This window comes from Somniosus microcephalus, chromosome 1 (genome assembly GCF_052327205.1).
Source record: "Somniosus microcephalus isolate GS21.2 chromosome 1, FLI_Smic_1.0, whole genome shotgun sequence".
NCBI classification, from domain to species: domain Eukaryota; kingdom Metazoa; phylum Chordata; class Chondrichthyes; order Squaliformes; family Somniosidae; genus Somniosus; species Somniosus microcephalus.
This window is the reverse complement of record NC_140987.1, coordinates 122,746,784-122,767,846: the sequence shown is the minus strand read 5'-3', so window position 1 is coordinate 122,767,846 and position 21,063 is coordinate 122,746,784. Positions and strand designations below refer to the sequence as shown.

Here is a 21,063-nt window from a genome sequence, read left to right as displayed (position 1 = left end):
GTATAGTTCCAGGACTAGTTAATCCTGTACTCCCTACTCTGAATATCAGATCAGTTGGATCTCTTCTTATTCAGGTGTATTCCACTCAGACTTATCATTTTAATTGTACTCACCTCACAGGGATTGGGTTCCATCACTGTAAAGATGCACGGAAGATAAGCTAAACGTTTCTAAGCTTAAAAAAAAGATTCTTCCATTCAGGTAGTTTGCCAGCCCCTTTTTCCAGCTGCAGATCCCCACTGCAACTGCCCACCCCTGCAGCTTCCCACCCCAACATTGGTGAGACTCCCCAACCGAGGCCCAGAAGCCCATTTCCCATATATTAATACAGTCAGGGTCAATGGGGCACCACCAGGCCGGGTTGAATTCTCACCACACCAGCAATTCGTCCCAATTGGGATAGGGGGTGCGGGGGAGGAAGTAGGATGGAATGCCCAGTATCTTCTCCACTTTATTCTGACACTTGTAATGAACCAGCAATTTAGGTTGCAATTCAAAAACAAAACAGTAATGTTTACTCCAATTAATTTTGATACATAAATGGGAGCCATATTAAATATTTAATTGAAAAATAACCACCGAGGCCAAATGAGCTTCTGTTTTCCCCACAAATTAGTTGAAAGTATTAAATATAGCAAAGTTACTGTAACTTTCTTTTTTGAAGATAGAATACTATCTGATTTTTTCTAGAGCCGTATACATCTTCATTGCATCAAGCTTGAGTATAGTGTAACAAGCTTGAATCTAGCTTGTGAGAAAGCCAGACGACTTTCCTTCAGGCAGCTTGCGTACATCGGGAGCCTAGATTTGTCCCATTTCAGGATGTAAATGAGTAGAATTTCCAGGGCGTTCTCCTGATCTCATGCTGTAATTTAGGAAGAATCCTCAGAGAAAGAGCATAAATTTCCATTAATGCCTTCGTTCCATGGTTTCTGTTGTTCTTCCACCAAAGCTATGACAGGAGACCACCGCCCCCCCGCCCCCCCCAACCCACCTACCTACACTGAAATTCTATCCCAAAGATTTTCAGAACCAGACTTTAAACTTTTCCTGTAACAGTGAACTAAGGTTTCTTCTGCAAACTAGTCAGGGATCCAGAATGAAGAGTGTTGTATAAGTGTATTGTAGCTTGCTGGGGTTACAATAAAGATCTTGAGTTGATCACAAGACAATATTCCCTTTGTCACATGTATTCTAAAGGATCATCAGCATGCCCGAGAAATGCTTCACGGCAATAAAATGCATCAACAAACTGGAGGGAAGCGAGGAAGGCAGCTAGTTGCCAGGAATGCATGTCACCAATCCAAAAGAGAATGAACTGTTCTGAACAAATGCTAAAGATCTATCCTATTTACATGTTAAAGGAACCTTGGGAAAGTAGGACCTTTACTCCTTCATTTCAAGTCTGTGGTAAAGAAAACGGTGATTATAACCCCTTGGAGGCTTGGGCGCAAGTGGTGTCCCTAGCTGAACCAAAAGGGAGGGTTTGGACAACCAATTTTGTTCAGTGGGCCAAGACACAAACCAGCTGGACCTATTGGCAGAGACAGATACTACACAATTAAATATCCCCTTAGAAAACCTTGCCTGATGGTTCATCTGGGACTTTTCTGGGGTTCCCACAAACACTGAAGGTAACAGCTGTATAATGCACAGCTTTTTCCTGGCTTGCACCAGATAGTCATCCAGTTAGGATCCCACAACAAAACAGAAATCATTTTTCTAGTGAACTGATATATTTTCAGATCCCCAGAGCAGCGCTCTGTGCCAGTAGCCCGGAACCCAAAGAATATCCGATGACTTCCCCTTTTGAGTAAATAGATCTGTGCATGGAAAAAGTATGAGATAAACTACAATTACTATTTTAAAGAACTTATTTAAATTTTTTAGGTTGATATTTTTCCCTTTCCCTAATGGAAATGAAAAAAACCTTTTTTCTGAAAACCTTCAAGGCTCTCGAGCATACTGTACAGTATCTCTCATGCTTATGAGATCACTATGAACCTGTCATCTCTGTAGAGTACAGTAAAGGAAATTACTAATAGGGTGAAACATTCTACTCTTTCAGCAAAAGATTGCTATGAGCTACTGATCATTAACCATGGTATTTGGAGGAAAAAGAAGAAAAAATGGCATTTACCTCGAGTGTTGACAATATTACTTCCATTCCCGTTGAACCCTTGGCAGTTATATCTTTCTTTGTTCTTTCTGCAGATTCAAATCAATCATTAAACAATGCAAAACAACTGAAAATGTGACTATAATAGCAATGGTATTTAACTTTAATATACACACGGATATAAACAAACAATTCTGCGTGTACCTAGGAATTTGTTTCTGCATTAAATGTACCCCGATTTGAATTATTTCAAGCATTTATTGTTGTTGGTGAGTTTAGCTTGAAGAAATTTTTTTCATTTATTAACAAAATATCAACACTAGACACAAAATATGATTTTGTGTCTAGTGTTGATATTTTGTTAATAAATGAAAAAGAATTTCTTCAAGCTAAACTCACCAACAACAATAAATTGTTGCATGAAAAGCAGTGACTGCAGTTTTGCACATAAACAAAATAACAAAAATTCTGATACTCTGACTGACCTCAGTTGTGAACTCAATTATAGTTCTTTCAAAAAGAGGACTATATTTCACATTCCTTGCCTTTAAGCAAAGAGCGGAGCATGCATATTCTAGATTAACGATTGCTGAGAACACAACCTGGATTAATCACATATTGCAGAATGTAAAAGCAATAACTTACAAAACATTACCATTGTCAATCAAAATAAAACGATATATGCGGTAAGACTAACAGTGAGGCTATCAGCGCTCATCATTATTATTACAGACACCATCTTCTGGCGACTGCACATGCGCGGTTAAACACAGAAATCCAGAAGTTGCTGTCCAATTTGCTCTACTCCTCCATGAGCTTCACCACACCGGTATCTCGCCGATTGGCATTGAAATACATGCAAGGGCGCAAAGTTGCTGTACTTACCCACTAAACACGCCAGAAAAAGTTAGGGCTTGTGAAGTGAATTTTTAACGGCGTGATAAGTCTGAATTATTGCCAAACAACCTCTCTGGCACTGAAAATTAACTTTTACAAGTATGGAGTCTCATTCCTTCAGATTTTAATTATTGTTGGAGATTGTTAAAAATTAAAAATTATTTTTTTTTAACTTTTTCTTTGTCTCTTTTATCTCCCTTTCTTAATCCCATCTTTATTTTCCTCTTTTTCACTTTCTGTACATTGATTTAAATATTCTAACTTACACTTCCTGGTTTAGACTCTGCATACCTCAGTGAGGATTCTTCAATCTGATTGGTTGAAAGGTCATGCTGTTGCTTGCCCTGTTCTAACAGATCCCAAATTCCCTGTAGAGGACGCCACGCTGGTTTATGCCATGTAGTGCAGAACATCAGGGCCACAGATTTACAATGACTGAATAAGTCAAATTCCACTTTTAGTAAATGGCATTCTAAGATTTTTACTGGTGCTTTTGGAATTGAATTCCACAACTTAAGCAATTATTCTGTGAAAAAATATATATCATGCCAGGATGCTAAGCAAGATGCAGGGAGAACCAGGGATTTGGTAGAACCAGGGGTGGATTTAAGATTTGGCTCACTGGTGGATTCTGTATGTCTGTTAAGGGATTGGTTGAGTCATAGAGTAATACAGCACGGATAGAGGCCCTTCGGCCCATCGTGTCCGCGCCGGCCATCAAGCCCTGCCTAATCTAATCCCATATTCCAGCATTTGGCCCGTAGCCTTGTATGCTATGGCATTTCAAGTGCACATCCAAATGCTTCTTAAATGTTGTGAGGGTTTCTGCCTCCACAACCCTTTCAGGCAGTGAGTTCCAGACTCCAACCACCCTCTGGGTGAAAAAGTTCTTTCTCAAATCCCCTCTAAACCTCCCGCCCTTTACCTTGAATCTATGCCCCCTAGTTATTGACCCCTCTACTAAGGGAAAAAGCTCCTCAGCATCCATCCTATCTATGCCCCTCATCATTTTGTACACCTCAATCATGTCCCCCCTCAGCCTCCTCTGCTCCAAGGAAAACAAACCCAATCTGCCCAGTCTCTCTTCATAGCCGAAGCGCTCCAGCCCTGGTAACATCCTGGTGAACCTCCTCTGCACCCTCTCTAACGCGATCACATCCTTCCTGTAGTGTGGCGACCAGAACTGCACACAGTATTCCAGCTGTGGCCTAACCAGTGTTTTATACAGCTCCATCATAACCTCCTTGCTCTTATATTCAATGCCTCGGCTAATGAAGGCAAGTATCCCATATGCCTTTTTTACCACCTTATCCACCTGTTCCGCCGCCTTCAGGGATCTGTGTACTTGCACACCCAGATCCCTCTGACCCTCCGTCTTGCCTAGGGTCTTTCCATTCATTGTGTATTCCTTTGCCTTGTTAGTCCCCCCAAAGTGCATCACCTCGCACTTTTCCGGGTTAAATTCCATTTGCCACTGTTCCGCCCATCTGACCAACCCATCTATATCGTCCTGCAGACTGAGGCTACCCTCCTCGCTATTTACCACCCTACCAATTTTTGTATCATCCGCGAACTTACTGATCATACCTTTTACATTCATATCCAAGTCATTAATGTAGACCACAAACAGCAAGGGACCCAGCACCGATCCCTGTGGTACCCCACTGGCCACAGGCTTCCAGTCACAAAAACAACCTTCGACCATCACCCTCTGCCTTCTGCCACTAAGCCAGTTTTGTATCCAATGTGCCAAGGCACCCTGGATTCCATGGGCTCTTACCTTCTTGACCAGTCTCCTGTGCGGGACTTTATCGAAGGCCTTACTGAAATCCATGTATACCACATCCACTGCGTTACCCTCATCCACACACCTAGTCACCCCCTCAAAAAATTCAATCAAATTAGTCAGACATGATCTTCCCTTGACAAAGCCATGTTGACTATCCCTGATTAATCCTTGCCTCTCCAAGTGGAGCCAAATTTTGTCCCTCAGGATTTTTTCCAATAATTTTCCTACCACTGATGTTAGGCTCACTGGCCTGTAGTTCCCCGGTTTTTCCCTACTACCCTTCTTGAATAATGGTACTACATTAGCGGTTCTCCAGTCCTCTGGCACATCCCCTGTGGCCAGAGAGGTCCTGAATATATGTGTTAGAGCCCCTGCAATCATCTCCTTTGCCTCACACAGCAGCCTGGGATACATTTCATCCGGGCCTGGGGATTTATCCATTTTTAGGCCAGCTAAAACCGCCAATACCTCCTCCCTCTCGATGTTAATATGTTCGAGCATATCACAGTCCCCCCGCCCTATTTCTATGTCTACATCGTCCTTCTCCATAGTGAAAACAGATGCAAAAAATTCATTTAGAACCCCTCCTACATCTTCCGGCTCCACACACAGATTGCCACTTTTGTCCCTAATGGGCCCTATTTTTTCCCTAGTTATCCTCTTACCCTTAATATACTTATAAAACATCTTAGGATTTTCCTTTATTTTGCTCGCCAGTGTTATTTCATGGCCCCTCCTTGATCTCCTAATTTCTTTTTTAAGTATCCCCCTGCACTTTTTGTACTCCTCTAGGGCTTCCTCCGTCTTTAGCCTTTTGTATCTACCAAAAGCCCTCCTTTTTTTCCTAATCCATTCTCGTATATCCCCTGACATCCAAGGTTCCCTGTGGTTTTTGGAACCACCCTTGACCTTTACGGGAACATGTTGCCATTGTATGATCTCAATCTCCCTTCTGAAAGCCTCCCATTGCTCCGATGCGGATTTTCCTACAAGTAGCTGATCCCAGTCCATTTTGGCCAGATCCTGCCTTATCCTATTAAAATCGGCCTTCCCCCAATTTAGAACCTTTATTTCCGGCCCATCCCTGTCCTTTTCCATGACCACCTTAAATCTTACCATATTATGGTCACTATCACCAAAGTGCTCACCTACTAGCACTTTTTCCACTTGGCTGGCCACATTCCCTAGAATTAGGTCCAGTACCGCCCCCTCTCTTGTAGGACTTTCTACATGCTGGCTCAAAAAGCTCTCCTGGATGCACTTTAAGAATTCTACACCCTCTGAGCCTTTCACACTCTGACTATCCCAGTTAATATTGGGGAAGTTGAAATCCCCCATTATTATTACCCTATTATTTGCACATTTCTCTGAGATTTGCCTACATATCTGTTCCTCTATCTCCCCCTGACTGTTTGGAGGCCTATAGTACACTCCCAGCAAAGTGCTTGCCCCCTTTTTGTTTTTAAGCTCCACCCATATGGCCTCATTAGAGGAACCTGCTAATATATCATCCCTCCTTACTGCAGTAATTGACTCCTTAATTAATATTGCGACACCCCCTCCTCTTATACCTCCCCCTCTGTCTCGCCTGAAGATTCTGTACCCCGGAATATTGAGCTGCCAATCTTGCCCTTCCCTCAACCATGTCTCCGTGATAGCAACAATATCATACTCCCATGTGTTTATCAACACCTTCAGTTCATCCACCTTATTTGCAAGACTCCTTGCATTAAAGGGAGGGAGACAGAATCCCTTATTTGCCAACATGGGTTTGTGACTTTCTAAGGAATCTTTTGCAAACAGTGAACTTGATGTTTAATTGATCCCTGGACCTGTAATTTTTTTGATTTGTAAAATGAACTCAAATTACAATGTGCTCTCTGAAGTTTATAGAACACAAAAAAGCTACAATTCATTTTATTTCTCTCACACACATAAGAACAGGAGTAAGCCATTTAGCCCCTCGAGCCTGTTCCGCCGCCATTCAATGAGATCATGGCTGAACTGCGACCTAACTCCATATCCCCGCCTTTGGCCCATATCCCTTAATACCTTTGGTTAACAAAAATCTATCAATCTCCGAGTTAAAATTAACAATTTATCTAGCATCAATTGCCTTTTGCAGAAGAGAGTTCCAAACTTCTATCACCCTTTGTGTGTAGAAATGTTTCCTAATTTCACTCCTGAAAGGTGTGGCTCTAATTTTTAGACTATGTACCCTAATCCTATATTCCACAACCAGGGGATATAGCTTCTCTCTATCTACCCTATCTGTTCCCCTTAATATCTTGAAAACTTCAATCTGATCTCCCCTTAACGTTCTAAATTCTAGGGAATACAACCCTAATTTGTGTAATCGCTCCTAGTTATTTAACCCTTGAAGTCCGGGCATCATTCTGGTAAACCTACGCTGCACTCCCTCCAAGGCCAATATATCCTTCCTGAGGTGTGGTGCCCAGAACTGCTCTCAGTACTCCAGGTGTGGTCTAACCAGGGTTTTGTACAGCTGCAGCATAACTTCTACCCCCTTATACTCTAGTCTTCTGGATATAAAGGCCAGCATTCCATTAGCCTTTTTGATTGATTATTTTCTGTACCTGTCCATGACATTTTAATGATCTATGTACCTGGACCCCCAAGTCTCTTTGGACCTTCACTGTTTTTAGCTTTTCATCATTTAGAAAGTACCCTGTTCTATCCTTTTTAGGTCCAAAGTGGATGACCTCACATTTGCCTACATTGAAATTTGCCATAGTTTTGCCCATTCACTTAATCTATCAATATCCTTTTGTAATTTTATGCTTTCATCTACATTGCTACCTATCTTTGTATCATCGGCAAATTTGGATATGTGACTTTCTATGACATCATCTAAGTCATTAATAAATACAGTGAATAATTGAGGCCCCAACACAGATCCCCACGGGACAAAATCTCTTTTAAAAAATATATAAAACTTTATCAGAATAAAGCTTTTGAAATTGGTTGTTGAAAAATAAATTAAAAACTGCTCAAAGCTAAAGAAAAAAATTCCAACTGTAGAGCTAGGCCATTCAGGGATGATGTCAGGAAGCACTTCTTCACATGAAGGGTAGAGGAAATCGGAAACTCTCTCCCCCAAAAAGCTGTTGAGGCTAGGTCAATGGAAAATTTCAAAACTGAGATTCATAGATTTTTGTTAAGTTAGGGTATTAAGGGTTACCGAACCAAGGCAGGTAGATGGAGTTAAGGTACAGATCAGCCATGATCTAATTGAATGGTGAATAGGCTTGAGGGGCTGAATGGCCGACTCCTGTTCCTATGTTGAACTATACTAATGCACCTTGGGAAATGAGGTACAGTACACATGTTGAGATTGCACGTTCAAAATTGAACTAACAACATCATAGCACTAAGCATATATCAAGATCAGGGAAGGCTTTTGCAAGAGATTGAATCTTTCAAATTAAAAACCACTTCGGAAATCCTATTAGAGCCCCACCACAGGCAGTACAAGCAAGTGTTAGGGGCTAGTGTAACAGGTAGGTGTGGCTACATCTATCATGTGCATAAGAGTTTTCAATGGAACACACAGAATCATAGAATCTTACAGCACAGGAGGCCAATCATGTCTGTGCCAGCTTTTTGAACGAGTTATCCAATTAGTCCCACTCTCGTGATCTTTCCCCATAAGCCTGCAAATTTTTCCTTTTCAAGTACAGTATATACAATATTCCCTTTTGGAAGTTACTATTAAACCTGCTTCCACCATCCTTTCAGGCAGTGCATTCCAGATCAATAACTCACGATGTAAAAAAAATTCTCAAATCCCCTCTTTTTTTGCCAATTATCTTAAGTCAGTGTCCTCTGGATACCGACTTTCTTGCCAGTAGAAACAGTTTCTCCTTATTTACTCTAATAATACCCTTCCTAATTTTGAACACCTCTATTATATCGCCCTTTACCTTCTCTGCTCTAAGGAGAACAATTCCAGCTTCTCTAGTCTCTCCACGTGACAGACATACCAATTTTAATGGTATATAAATATGCTCCTGCTACACTTAAGTTTTAGTTCTACAGGTACACAAAGATCTACTGAAATTCAGCACTAAAAGCTAAGTGTAACAACCCAAGAATATAAAAGCAACTAGCATCAGTTTGGCTCAATTCTTATCACTCTCACTTTTCAGTCAGAAGGTTGTAGGTTCAAGCCCTATCACAGTACTATAGCAAATAAGCTGACACTTCAGTGCAGTACTGAGGGAATGATGGATTGTTGGAGGTGCAGTTTTTCAGATGAGGTCCTGTCTGCTTGTTCAGGTGAATATGAAACATCCAATGGCACTAGTCAAAGAAAAGGTGAGCATTCTGCTGTCCTAGCCAACATTCTGCCCTCAACCACCACCACCAAAAACACTTGAACTGGTCATTCATTCATTTGCTGTTTGAGAGACATTGCTCCACGCAGATTGCCTACCACATTTGCCTACATAACAGTGATTATACTTCAAAAATACTTAATTAGTGGTGAAGCAGTTTGAGGCATCCTGAGGACAGGAAAGGTGCTGCATTTCTTTCTTCATCACGGGTATTAGTTTCAGCATTGCTTTTTTACCGAGAACATTTCTGTCACTAACCTCACCCCCACACTGGTACTACCCTAGTTTCCAGCTCAGTTCTTGAATTTTATTGTATAATTACTTATTTCCAAGAATATCTGCATCTTCCCTTTCCATTTTTACTGATTAAGTATCTAAAAGTTGATACATTTTTCATCAGTAAAACAGAAGCATGCAGGTGATTAAGAACATAAGAAATAGGAGCAGGAGTAGGCCATTTGGTCCTTTGAACCAGCTCCGCCATTCAATAAGATCATGGCTGATCTTCTACCTCATCTCCACTTTCCCCGTATCCCTTGATTCCCTTAATATTCAAAAATCTATCGATCTCCGTCTTCAATATACTCAACGACCGAACTTCCATAGCCCTCTGGGGTAGAGAATTCCAAAGATTCACCACCCTCTGAGTGAAGAAATGTCTCATCTCAGGCCTAAATGGCCAACCCCTTATTCTGAGACTGTGACCTCTGGTTCTAGACTCACCAGCCAGGGGAAACATCCTCCCTGCATCTACCCTGTCAAGCCCTGTAAGAATTTGTATGTTTCAATGAGATCACCTCTCATTCTTCTAAACTCTAGAGAATATAGGCCTAGTCTACTCAATCTGTCATCATAGGACAAGCCCCCCATCCCAGGAACCAGACTGGTGAACCTTCGTTGCACTCCCTCTATGGCAAATATATTCTTCCTTAGGTAAGGAGACCAAAACTGTACACAATACTCCAGGTCTGGTCTCACTAGGGCCCTATATAATTGCAGTAAGACGTTTTTACTCTTATACGCAAATCCTCTTGTAATAAATACCAACATACCATTTGCTTTCCCAATTACTTGCTGTACCTGCATGTTAACTTTCAGTGATTCATGTACAAGGACACCCAGGTCCCGCTGAACACCAACATTTCCCAATCTCTCACCATTTAAAAAATATTCTGCTTTTCTATTTTTCCTACCATAGTGGATAACTTCACATTTCTCCACCTTATAATCTATTTGCCATGTTCTTGCCCACTTACTTACCTTGACTATATCCCCTTGAAGCCTCCTTGCATCCTCCTCACAACTTACATTCCCACCCAGCTTTGTATCAGCAGCAAACTTGCATATATTACATTTGGTCCCCTCATCCAAATCATTGATGTAGATTGTGAATAGCTGAGGCCAAAGCACTGATCCTTGCGGTACCCCACTAGTTACAGCCTGCCAACTCAAAAATGACCCGCTTATTCCTACTCTCTGTTTTCTGTCCGTTAACCAATCCTCAATCCATGCTAGTGTATTACCCCCAATCCCATGAGCCCTCATTTTGTTTAATAACCTCTTGGGTGGCACCTTATCGAATGCCTTCTGAAAATCCAAATACACCACATCCACTGGTTCCCCCTTATCTATTCTGCTAGTTACAACCTCTAACAGATTAATTAAACACGATTTCCCTTTTCTAAATCCGTGTTGACTCTGCCCAATCCTATTCTTATTTTCTAAGTGCCCTGTTACCACATCCTTAATAATAGATTATATCATTTTCCCTATTACTGATGTCACGCTAACTGGTCGTAGTTCCCTGTTTTCTCTCTCCCTCCTTTCTTAAATAGTGGGGTTTCATTTGCTACCCTCCAATCTGCGGGAACCGTTCTAGAATCTACGGCATTTTGGAAAATGACAACCAATGCGTCCACTATCTCTATAGCCACCTTTTTCAAAACCCTAGGATGTAGGCCATCAGCTCCAGGGGATTTATCGGATTTTAGTCACATTAATTACTCCAGTACTACTTTTTTACTAATACTAATATCTTTTAGTTCCTCATTCTCGCTTGGTTGTCCACTATTTCCGGGAAGTTTTTTGCGTCTTCTTCCGTGAAGACAGACACAAAGTATTTGTTTAATTTCTCTGCTATTTCCTTATTCCCCATTATAATTTCTCCTGTCTCAGCCTGTAAGGGACCCACATGTACTTTTGCTAATCTTTTCCTTTTTACATACCTATAGAAGCTTTTACAGTCTGTTTTATGTCTCTCGCTAATTAGAAGGTAGGACTGCTCATACCTAGATAACTGGAAATCAGATCTCATCTAAAAAAAACCTGTCATGATGGTAATGTGAGGAACCATGCAGAGGTGAAAGAAGGATTTGATCCCCACACTGTGCTGAGTTCCTGATCTCGGTCATGGGTTGGGGAGGGGGGGAAAAAAGCCAAAAACAGAACTGTCGACAGGCCACTGTTGCTTGCTCCCAGCAACTACATAAAGAGCAAACTTTGTGAATCTCTAGAATTGAGGCATGAAGAGTAAAAAGTACAGATGAAGGAAGATGTAAGGTTATTTTTTTATTAAACCCAGATTTTCTAAATAAAATTATTTGGGAGTGTTAAGGTACATGATTTTCAATAACCAATTTATTTGGGGTGCTTCAGGCAATAAGTGATAGGTTTCAGCAGAGAATCCAGTTTTGAGTTCGCACCCCATGACTGGTGCGCATTTCCAGTCCAGCATTTTGAACTCTGCGAAGTATTAAGCAGAAAGGACTGAGATTTTAACACCAATGCCAGATCTGCACAATATCAAGCAGGGAACGTAGGACCAAGTTCACCCGCTGCTCATATATCTTGCTACTATGGTATCCAGACATATGAGTTCTTTGAATAGAGCCAGTAAATTGCTTGTAACGCAATTCCTTTTATATGCCCAGAGCTATATTTATAGGTTCCTGTTCGAGCTCCAGGTCCCCTTAAGATGTGCTCCCCACCCCACAAGATCAATAGTTTCTGTCCCTGCACCTCATACTGAAGACTGCTATCTTAAGACACCAGACAACTCCTGATTGATCTCAACTTCTTGGAATAATGGAGAATGTGTATGTGATCATTAACAAAGCGGGATCAGTTGCAATGGTCTCCTAAAGAGCCCTGCAGTACATTCTACAAAGTTACTGCCATCAGCACCAGATTTACATGCAACAGATTTGATCTGGTCAGGTTGGCACATTTGGCTCAAATAATCCTAAAGCACTCTGGTAGGAAAGAGCCATACTTCAAGTAGTCCAGAACTGGGTACCTGTGAATGTCCAGTCCTGTCTAACTACCTGGGAATTTTCTCAATTTATGTCAAATATCTCTCTCTCTCTCTCAAAGACACAGGACATTTTGTTCCGACACCGATTCTGGTCCCTGGGGAGAGGCTCTGATCTTCCATTGGTCTGGATAAATTAGTCTGAGAAATGCTGCTGCTAGAAGTGGTTATTTAGTGAACACCTTGGCTAAAGAGGAGCATGTTATATTGGTAGTGGATGCTTGCCACTATGAACTTCAGTAACTCATGTGAAAACCAGGAATAGGAATGTGTCTGGCTTAAACATGAGAAATTTAAGGCCACAAGCGAACAGGTTCATAAGCGCCATGCATAATTTAAAGGAGAACATGACAAAAATCTCAAGTACTGGGTATCAGCTTAATTCCAGCTTTCACTGCATGAAAAATAACACCGGGAAGGTGCATTCAATATTTATTTTCCATTTATAAAAGGGATATTAAACAGCAATGTCCTCTAAATAAACTTTAATGGAACTAGGTTAAAAACTTCAATTGAACAAGCACTAAAAATCAAGCAAGGTTCTTGCAATGTCACAATTTATGACTGAAAAACAACTATCTTGACACCGTAAAACAATTGGGAGTGTTGCTGGACAACCACTGAAGCTGAACTTAATAAGTTCAATTGTTGAACCACCCGCTGAAGGTCCCAGCAAGAACTATGCTAAATTTAAATGTTGTTCCAAGATAGTGCACCTGACATACGAGGAGCAGCTACATGTCAAGAGACAGTGAGTTGTAAAAAATCTATAACTTGAGCCTGCAGGAGGTGCTGTTAATATCACCCAGACTCCAAGGAAACATTATCTGGTGGAGGGCATGATCTAAAAGAAATTAATCCCATACTCTCTAGATCAGTCTGACTGGGGAGCTGAAAAATGCCATCAGTGTAAGGTATAGTATAAAGATCAGTAAATATATGGGACCAAATCCTCCTGGAAAAATAACAGCGAGTTCATGACGCAAGCAGTTACTAATGAGCAAATCGGCGAGAAAGTTCAGGGGAAGAAGAAATACGATGGGAGTTGCGAATCTCCATAACTTGTTGGTCGATTTACGCCACTCCACCAACCTTGCACAAATGGCAGGTTGCCTTCCATCACCCCTTTACTTTGAAGAACTTGCTGGATTTGCACATTAATTGGCCATTAAACTCACCACAGAAAGTTCGGGCTCATACAGTGCAAGTACCCTTTTAACGACTTGATAATTGGTAATGCAATCAACTTCTCTGGCCCAGAAAGGAAACAATTTAAACTGCTGAATCTCATTCCTGAATGTATTAAATACATCTTACAAATGTTTTACATTTTAAGTTATTTTTCTTACTTTTCCTTTCTGCTTGTTTCTCCTCTCTCTTTTAATCCAATCTTTTTTCCCCTCTCTATTTCTTTCTGTCCTTGATTTAACTAACTCACCCACTTCAATTCACCCTCCTTCTCCATCATTCCTGTTTCATTCTCAGTTCTTAAATCTCATTGGTTAAGGAAATATACTGCTGGTCCTGTCATTCACCAAGGTCCAACATGTCCCGTTGCCCTCATTGTGCCGTTATCAGCTCGCACTTCCAGCAAGTTATGACACAAATTATGTTTGAGCTGAAGGGTGAGGGAAAAAGTCTAACCAACAGCGCACACCACGAGATGCCCCGCTCCAGCAAGGTTTGGCCCATGCACTCAGGGTTTAGCCATTTCATATTAAAGGTTATACTAATACTGATCAAACATTTTAATAAAGCAGATACTAAAGCAAATAAAAGTAGTGCTAGGCTGTTGAGTCGAGAGGAACGTAAATACTGGGACTTTGAGAAGGAACGTAGCATCTGTCACCTGCTCACTGCCCTTCCTGCAAGTGCTAGAACTAGGGCAACAGGTAAGCTGTAATAACATCTCCCTCTGTATGTTACATTGATTACATTTTGTATATAGATCTCTTGCCTAAAAAAGAAAGACATGTATTTATATAGCGCCTTTCATGACCACCGGACGTCTCAAAGCACTTCACATCCAAAGAAGTACTTTTTGAAGTGTAGTCACTGTTGTAATGTGGGAAACGCAGCAGCCAATTTGCACACAACAAGCTCCTACAAACAGCAATGTGATAATGACCAGATATTCTGTTTTAGTGATGTTGGTTGAGGGATAAATATTGGCCAGGACATCAGGGATAACTCCCCTGCTCTTCTTCAAAATAGTGCCATGGGATCTTTTACGCTCACCCGAGACACCAGACGGGGCCTCGTTTTAACGTCTCATCTGAAAGATGGCCCCTCCGACAGTGCAGCACTCCCTCAGCACTGCACTGGAGTGTCAGCCTAGATTTGTGTGCTCAAGTCCCTGGAGTGGGACTTGAACCCACAGCCTTCTGACTCAACCAATGTGCTACCCACTGAGCCACTTCTGACATAAAAGTAACTGATTTTAAAGCTTACAGCGTTTTACGATGTACTGTGTACCTGGAATTTGAATGCAACTTTGTCACCAGAGTTAGATTTTGCAAAGGTTCAAAATGTTTACATATAGCATGGGACAGTAATCCCTTGCCGTTTTGAGAGCTACAAAACATCAGGAATGGAATGTTTAATCTTCCTGGCCTCTTAGTGGAATGGCTCCCTTCAAATACAATAACCATACTGGTACTAATCCAAAAACAGGACTCAAGTCCGAGGTAGTATGGTACTTTACGCTCATCTTGGAGCACCAGGATTGGTACCTAATAGACAGATCTTGACACAGGTTTACAGATGCTAGCATCAGATAGGTCTGAATTTCTTGAACATGTTGGCGCCTCCCAAATCCATGTCTATCTTTTCCTAATGTTTAAATCTCTCCATTCAATTTTCTACCACTGCTACAGAACTGAAATGACCCACAAAATTACATTCCGACGGTGCCCGTAATGCACTATTCCTCCTCGTCCTTCTCGACCTCTCCGCAGCCTTCAACATGATCGACCATGCCATCCACCTGCGACGCCTCTCTTCCGTTGTCCAGCTCAGTAGGACTGCCCTTGCTTGGAGCCATTCTTACCTATCCAATCGTAGCCAAAGAACCTCCAGCGGTGGCTTCTCTTCTTGCACCATTACCTGTCTCCCTCTTCCCCCTTCATCTACATACCTACTTCTCAGTGACATTACCTGAAGACATAGTGTCAAGTTCCACATGTATGCTGATGACACCCAGCTCCACCTCTCCATCACCTCACTTGACCCCTCCCCGCTGCTTCTGCATTGTCTATTTTTATCAACTAAACATTAGGAAGATCGAAGCCATCGTATTTACACCCTTCCTCCCCCCCATCCAACAAATTCTGTACACTTGCCACCAATTCCATTCCCATCCCAGGTCACTGTCTCAGGATGAAGCCCACTGTTCCCAAGCTCACCATCCTATTTGACACCGAGCTGAGTTTCTGACCGCATATCCTCTCAATCACAAAGACTGCCATCTCCGTAACATCATCGGTCTCTGCTGCTGCCTCAGCCCTTCTTCTGGTGAAACCCTCATCCATGCCTTTGTAACCTCCAGATCTTACTCTTCCAATGCTCTCCTGGCCGGCCTCGCATCTTCTACCCTCCAAAACACTGCTGCTCGTATCCTAACTTGCACCATGTCCCGTTCACCCATCACCCCTGTGCTTGCTGACCCATACTGGCTTCTGGTCTGCCAACACCTTCAATTTAAAATTTTCTTCCTCATCTTCAGATCCCTTCATGGCCTCACCCCTACCAATCTCTAACCTTTTCCAGCCCTACAACCCACTGAGAACTCTGTGTTCCTGCATCTCTGGTCTCCTGATGTCACAGGAGGGGGCGGTTCTAAGTAAAACATCTTCCGTCAGTAAAGCAGGGTAATAAGAGGTGTTAGATTTGGCCTGATATTCGATGGCTATTTGTTAGTAACTCAGTAGCTGCTCGAAAATTTATGTTGTACAAACACACGAGGTTAGAAATTGCCACAAACTAACTAGTATGGCAATTTCTAACAGTGCTGACATACTAGCAATCTCCATTACTCCTGGTTATGTTCCCTCATTTGCTAGCAGGGAAGCATATTTTTAAAATAAAATTGTACTCACCAGCGGCAGCAACGAGCGCGGCCCTGGGTGGAGACTGAGCGCAGAGACCGAGGATTTAAAGAGCGGGGAGGGAAGAGAAATAAAAAGTAATCGAAGTGTGACGTCACCAGAAAGCAGGTAAGTGATTGGTTGGTGAGTATTTCTCGGTTTCTCGCCTTTTTCGAAACTTAATTTTTGTTTTTTATACGTTCTAGGGTCTCTGTTGTGTAGCGGGGCGTGCTAGTAAACAAGGGCCCTTGAGTATATCATTTAATTGTAATTAGTGGTATTGATTTGATTTAACTTAATTTGAATTAATTAAAGGGTAAGTCATGGCAGGACAGCTCAGCCCCGTGGCATGCTCCTCCTCCACTATGTGGGAAATCAGGGACACTTCCTGTGTCCCTGAGGAACAGGTGTGCGGGAAATGTATCCAGCTACAGCTACTGGCAGACCGCATTGCGGCGCTGGAGCTGCGAATGGATTTTTACTGGAGCATTCGCAATGCTGAGGACATCGTGGATAGCACGTTTAGGGAGTTGGTCACACCGCAGGTAAAGGCTGCACAGGCAGGAAGGGAATGGGTGACCACCGGGCAGCGTAGTAGGCGCAGGCAGGGGTCCCCTGTGGCCATCCCCCTCTCAAACAGATATACTAATTTGGATATTGTTGGGGGAGGTGGCTTATCGGGGGAAGGCAGTAGTAGCCAACTTCCTGGCACAATGGGTGGTTCTGCTGCACAGGACGGGAGGAAAAAGAGCGGGAGAGCTATAGTGATAGGGGATTCTATTGTAAGGGGAATAGATAGGCGTTTCTGCGGCTGCAAACGAGACACCAAGATGGGATGTTGCCTCCCTGGTGCAAGGGTCAAGGATGTCTCGGAGCGGCTGCAGGGCATTCTGGGGGGGGGGGGGGTGGAGGGTGAACAGCCAGCTGTCGTGGTGCATATAGGTATTAACGATATACGTAAAAAACGGGATGAGGTCCTAAAAGCTGAATATAGGGAGTTAGGAGGTAAATTAAAAAATAGGACCTCAAAGGTAGTCATCTCAGGATTGCTACCAGTGCCACGTGCTAGTCAGAGTAGAAATAGAAGGATATTTCAGATGAATACATGGCTAGAGGAATGGTGCAAGGGGGCAGGATTCAAATTCCTGGGACATTGGAACCGGTTCTGGGGGAGGTGGGACCAGTACAAACTGGACGGTTTGCACCTGGGCAGGACCGGGACCGATGTCTTAGGGGGAGTGTTTGCTAGTGCTATTGGGGAGGGTTTAAACTAAAATGGCAGGGGGTTGGGAACCTGTGCAGGGAGACAGAGGAAAGGGAAGCAAGGATAGATGCAAATGACAGGAAGGAGAAAAGCAAAAGTGGAAGGCAGAGAAATCAAGTGTGTAAATCAAACAAGGCCACAGTAAATAACAATTCTAAAAGGACTAAGAATGTCAAAAAAACAAGCTTGAAGGCTGTGTGTCTTAATGCGAGGAGCATTCGTAATAAGGTGGATGAATTCGCTGCGCAAATAGATGTAAACGGATATGATATAATTGGGATTACAGAGACATGGCTCCAAGGTGACCAAGGCTGGGAATTCAACATCCAGAGGTATTCAATATTCAGGAAGGACAGGCAAAAAGGAAAAGGAGGTGGGGTAGCATTGCTGGTTAAAGAAGAGTAAGGAAGGATATTAGCTCTGATGATGTGGAATCTGTATGGGTAGAGCTGAGAAATACCAAGGGGCAGAAAACGTTAGTGGGAGTTGTATACAGACCCCCAAACAGTAATGCTGAGGTTGAGGATGGCATTAAACGGGAAAGTAGAGGCACGTGCAATAAGGGCACAGCAGTTATCATGGGTAGGTCTTTAATCTACATATAGTTTGGGATAACCAAATTAGTAACAATACTGTGGAGGAGGAATTCCTAGAGTGTATACGGGATGGTTTCCTGGACCAATATGTCGAAGAACCAACTAGAGATCAGGCCATCTTAGACTGGGGATTATGTAATGAGAAAGGATTAATTAGCAATCTTGTTGTGCGAGGCCCCTTGGGGAGGAGCGATCATAATATGCTAGAATTCTTCATTAAGATGGAGAGTGAAGTAGTTGACTCAGAGACTAGGGTCCTAAATTTAAATAAAGGAAACTATGATGGTATGAGGCGCGAGTTGGCTAGGATGGATTGGGGAACATTACTTAAAGGGTTGACAGTGGATAGGCAATGGCAAACATTTAAAGATTGCATGGATGAACTACATAATTTGTTCATCCCTGTCTGGCATAAAAAACAAAAAAGGTGGCACAGCCATGGCTAACAAGGGAAATTAGGGATAGCATAAGATCCAAGGAGAGGACATATAAATTGGCCAGAAAAAGCAGCAAACCTGAGGATTGGGAGCAGTTTAGGATTCAGCAAAGGAGGACAAAAGGATTAATTAGAGGGGGAAAATAGAGTATGAGAGTATGCATGCAGGGAACATAAAAACTGACTGTAAAAGCTTCTCTATAGATATGTGAAGAGAAAAAAGATTGGTGAAGTCAAGCATAGGTCCCTTGCAGTCAGAATCAGGGGAATTTATAATGGGGAACAAAGAAATGGCTGACCAATTAAATACATACTTCGGTTCGGTCTTCACAAAGGAGGACACAAATAACCTCCCAGAGATGTCGGGGAACATAGGGTCTAATGAGAGGGAGGAACTGAAAGAAATCAGTATTTGTAGGGAAATGGTGTTAGGGAAATTGACGGGATTGAAGGCCGATAAATCCCCAGGGCCTGATAATCTACATCATAGGGTACTTAAGGAAGTGGCCCTAGAAATAGTAGATGCATTGCTGGTCATCTTCCAAAATTCGATAGACTCTGGCACAGTTCCCATGGATTGGAGGGTAGCTAATGTAACTTCACTATTTAAAAAAGGTGGTAGAGAGAAAATGGGGAATTATAGACTGGTAAGCCTGACATCGGTAGTGGGGAAAATGCTAGAGTCCATTATATAAAAGATGTAATAGCAGAGCATTTGGAAAACAGTGACAGGATCGGACAAAGTTAACATGGATTTACAAAAGGTAAATCGTGCTTGACTAATCTGGAATTTTTTGAGGATGTAACTGGTAGAATAGATAAGGGAGAAACAGTGGATGTGGTGTATTTGGACTTTCAGAAGGCTTTCGATAAGGTCCCGCGTAAAAGATTAGCGTGTAAAGTTAAAGCACATGGGATTGGGGGTAAGGTACTGACTTGGATAGAGAACTGGTTGGCAGACAGGAAGCAAAGAGTTGGAATAAATGGGTCTTTTTCCCGAGTGGCAGGCAGTGACTAGTGGGGTACCGCAGGGATCGGTGCTAGGACCCCAGCTAATCACAGACCTGGGTTTCCTTGTGCACCAGTCGCTGAAGGTAAGCATGCAGGTGCAGCAGGCGGTTAAGAAGGCAAATGGTATGTTGGCCTTCATAGCGAGAGGATTCGAGTACAGGAGCAAGGATGTCTTGCTGCAGTTGTACAGGGCCTTGGTGAGACCACACCTCGAGTATTGTGTGCAGTTTTGGTCGCCTTATCTGAGGAAGGATGTTCTTGCCATGGAGGGAGTGCAGCGAAGATTCACCAGACTGATACCTGGGATGGCAGGAATGACATATGAGGAGAGATTGGGTCGATTGGGCTTATATTCGCTGGAGTTTAGGAGAATGAGAGGGGATCTCATTGAAACATAAAATTCTAACAGGACTAGATGCAAGAAGGATGTTCCCAATGGCAGGGGAGTCCAGAACCAGGGGTCACAGTCTAAGGATAAGGGGTAAGCCATTTAGGGCAGAGATGAGGAGGAATTTCTTCACCCAGGGAGTGGTGAACCTGTGGAGTTCTCTACCACACAAGGCAGTTGAGGCCAATTCATTAAATATATTCAAGAAGGAGTTAGATATATTTCTTAAGGCTAAAGGGATCAAGGGATATGGAGAGAAAGCAGGGACAGGGTACTGAATTTGGATGATCAGCCATGATCTCATTCAATGGCTGAGCAGGCTCAAGGGGCCGAATGGCCTAATCCTGCTCCGATCTTCTATATTTCTATGTTTCTATGATCAGCTACCTCGGGGAGCACTGAACCTGCACCCAGCACTTTTCGATCTCTCATCACTTGCAAATGTAGTAGCGCTTCAAAAATAAGCATGGAATGACAACAATGCTGACATATATGGAACAGTTACTGGTATAAGGAAAATGTAAACAACAGATGCAAGTATTAATTTAATAACTTTGCAGTTGATAAAGCTAGACTCGCAAACATAATTTTTGTGATCCTTCCCAGGAGCAGTCGTACAAGACACTAATGATTAACATTTAATAAATTCAACAACTGAATGTATGCAAATCAAGTGTCCGAAATGTTAGTAAAATGCTATAAAGATAGAGCAATTCCACTGCAGAAAGATTTTGCTGTGTTTCCAATAGGACATTAGCATTAAGAATTCATGCATCATACAAACTATTAATGTATGAGTGAAACCTTTAA

General features: G+C 42.4%; 1 protein-coding gene across 6 annotated transcripts in view; it reads right to left on the bottom strand.

The window, feature by feature from the left end:
* The window catches only part of agtpbp1 (ATP/GTP binding carboxypeptidase 1), a 410,793-nt gene that overhangs the window by 277,721 nt on the left and 112,009 nt on the right, over window positions 1-21,063 (bottom strand). For all 6 annotated transcript variants that reach the window (XR_015078056.1, XM_085985173.1, XM_085985187.1 and 3 more), the window contains one exon: window positions 2,141-2,208. Coding sequence is in view for 5 of the 6 variants with exons in the window: in XM_085985173.1 (XP_085841299.1) it covers window positions 2,141-2,208 (68 nt within the window). In the remaining variant the exon portion in view is untranslated. The remainder of the gene's footprint in view (window positions 1-2,140; window positions 2,209-21,063) is intronic.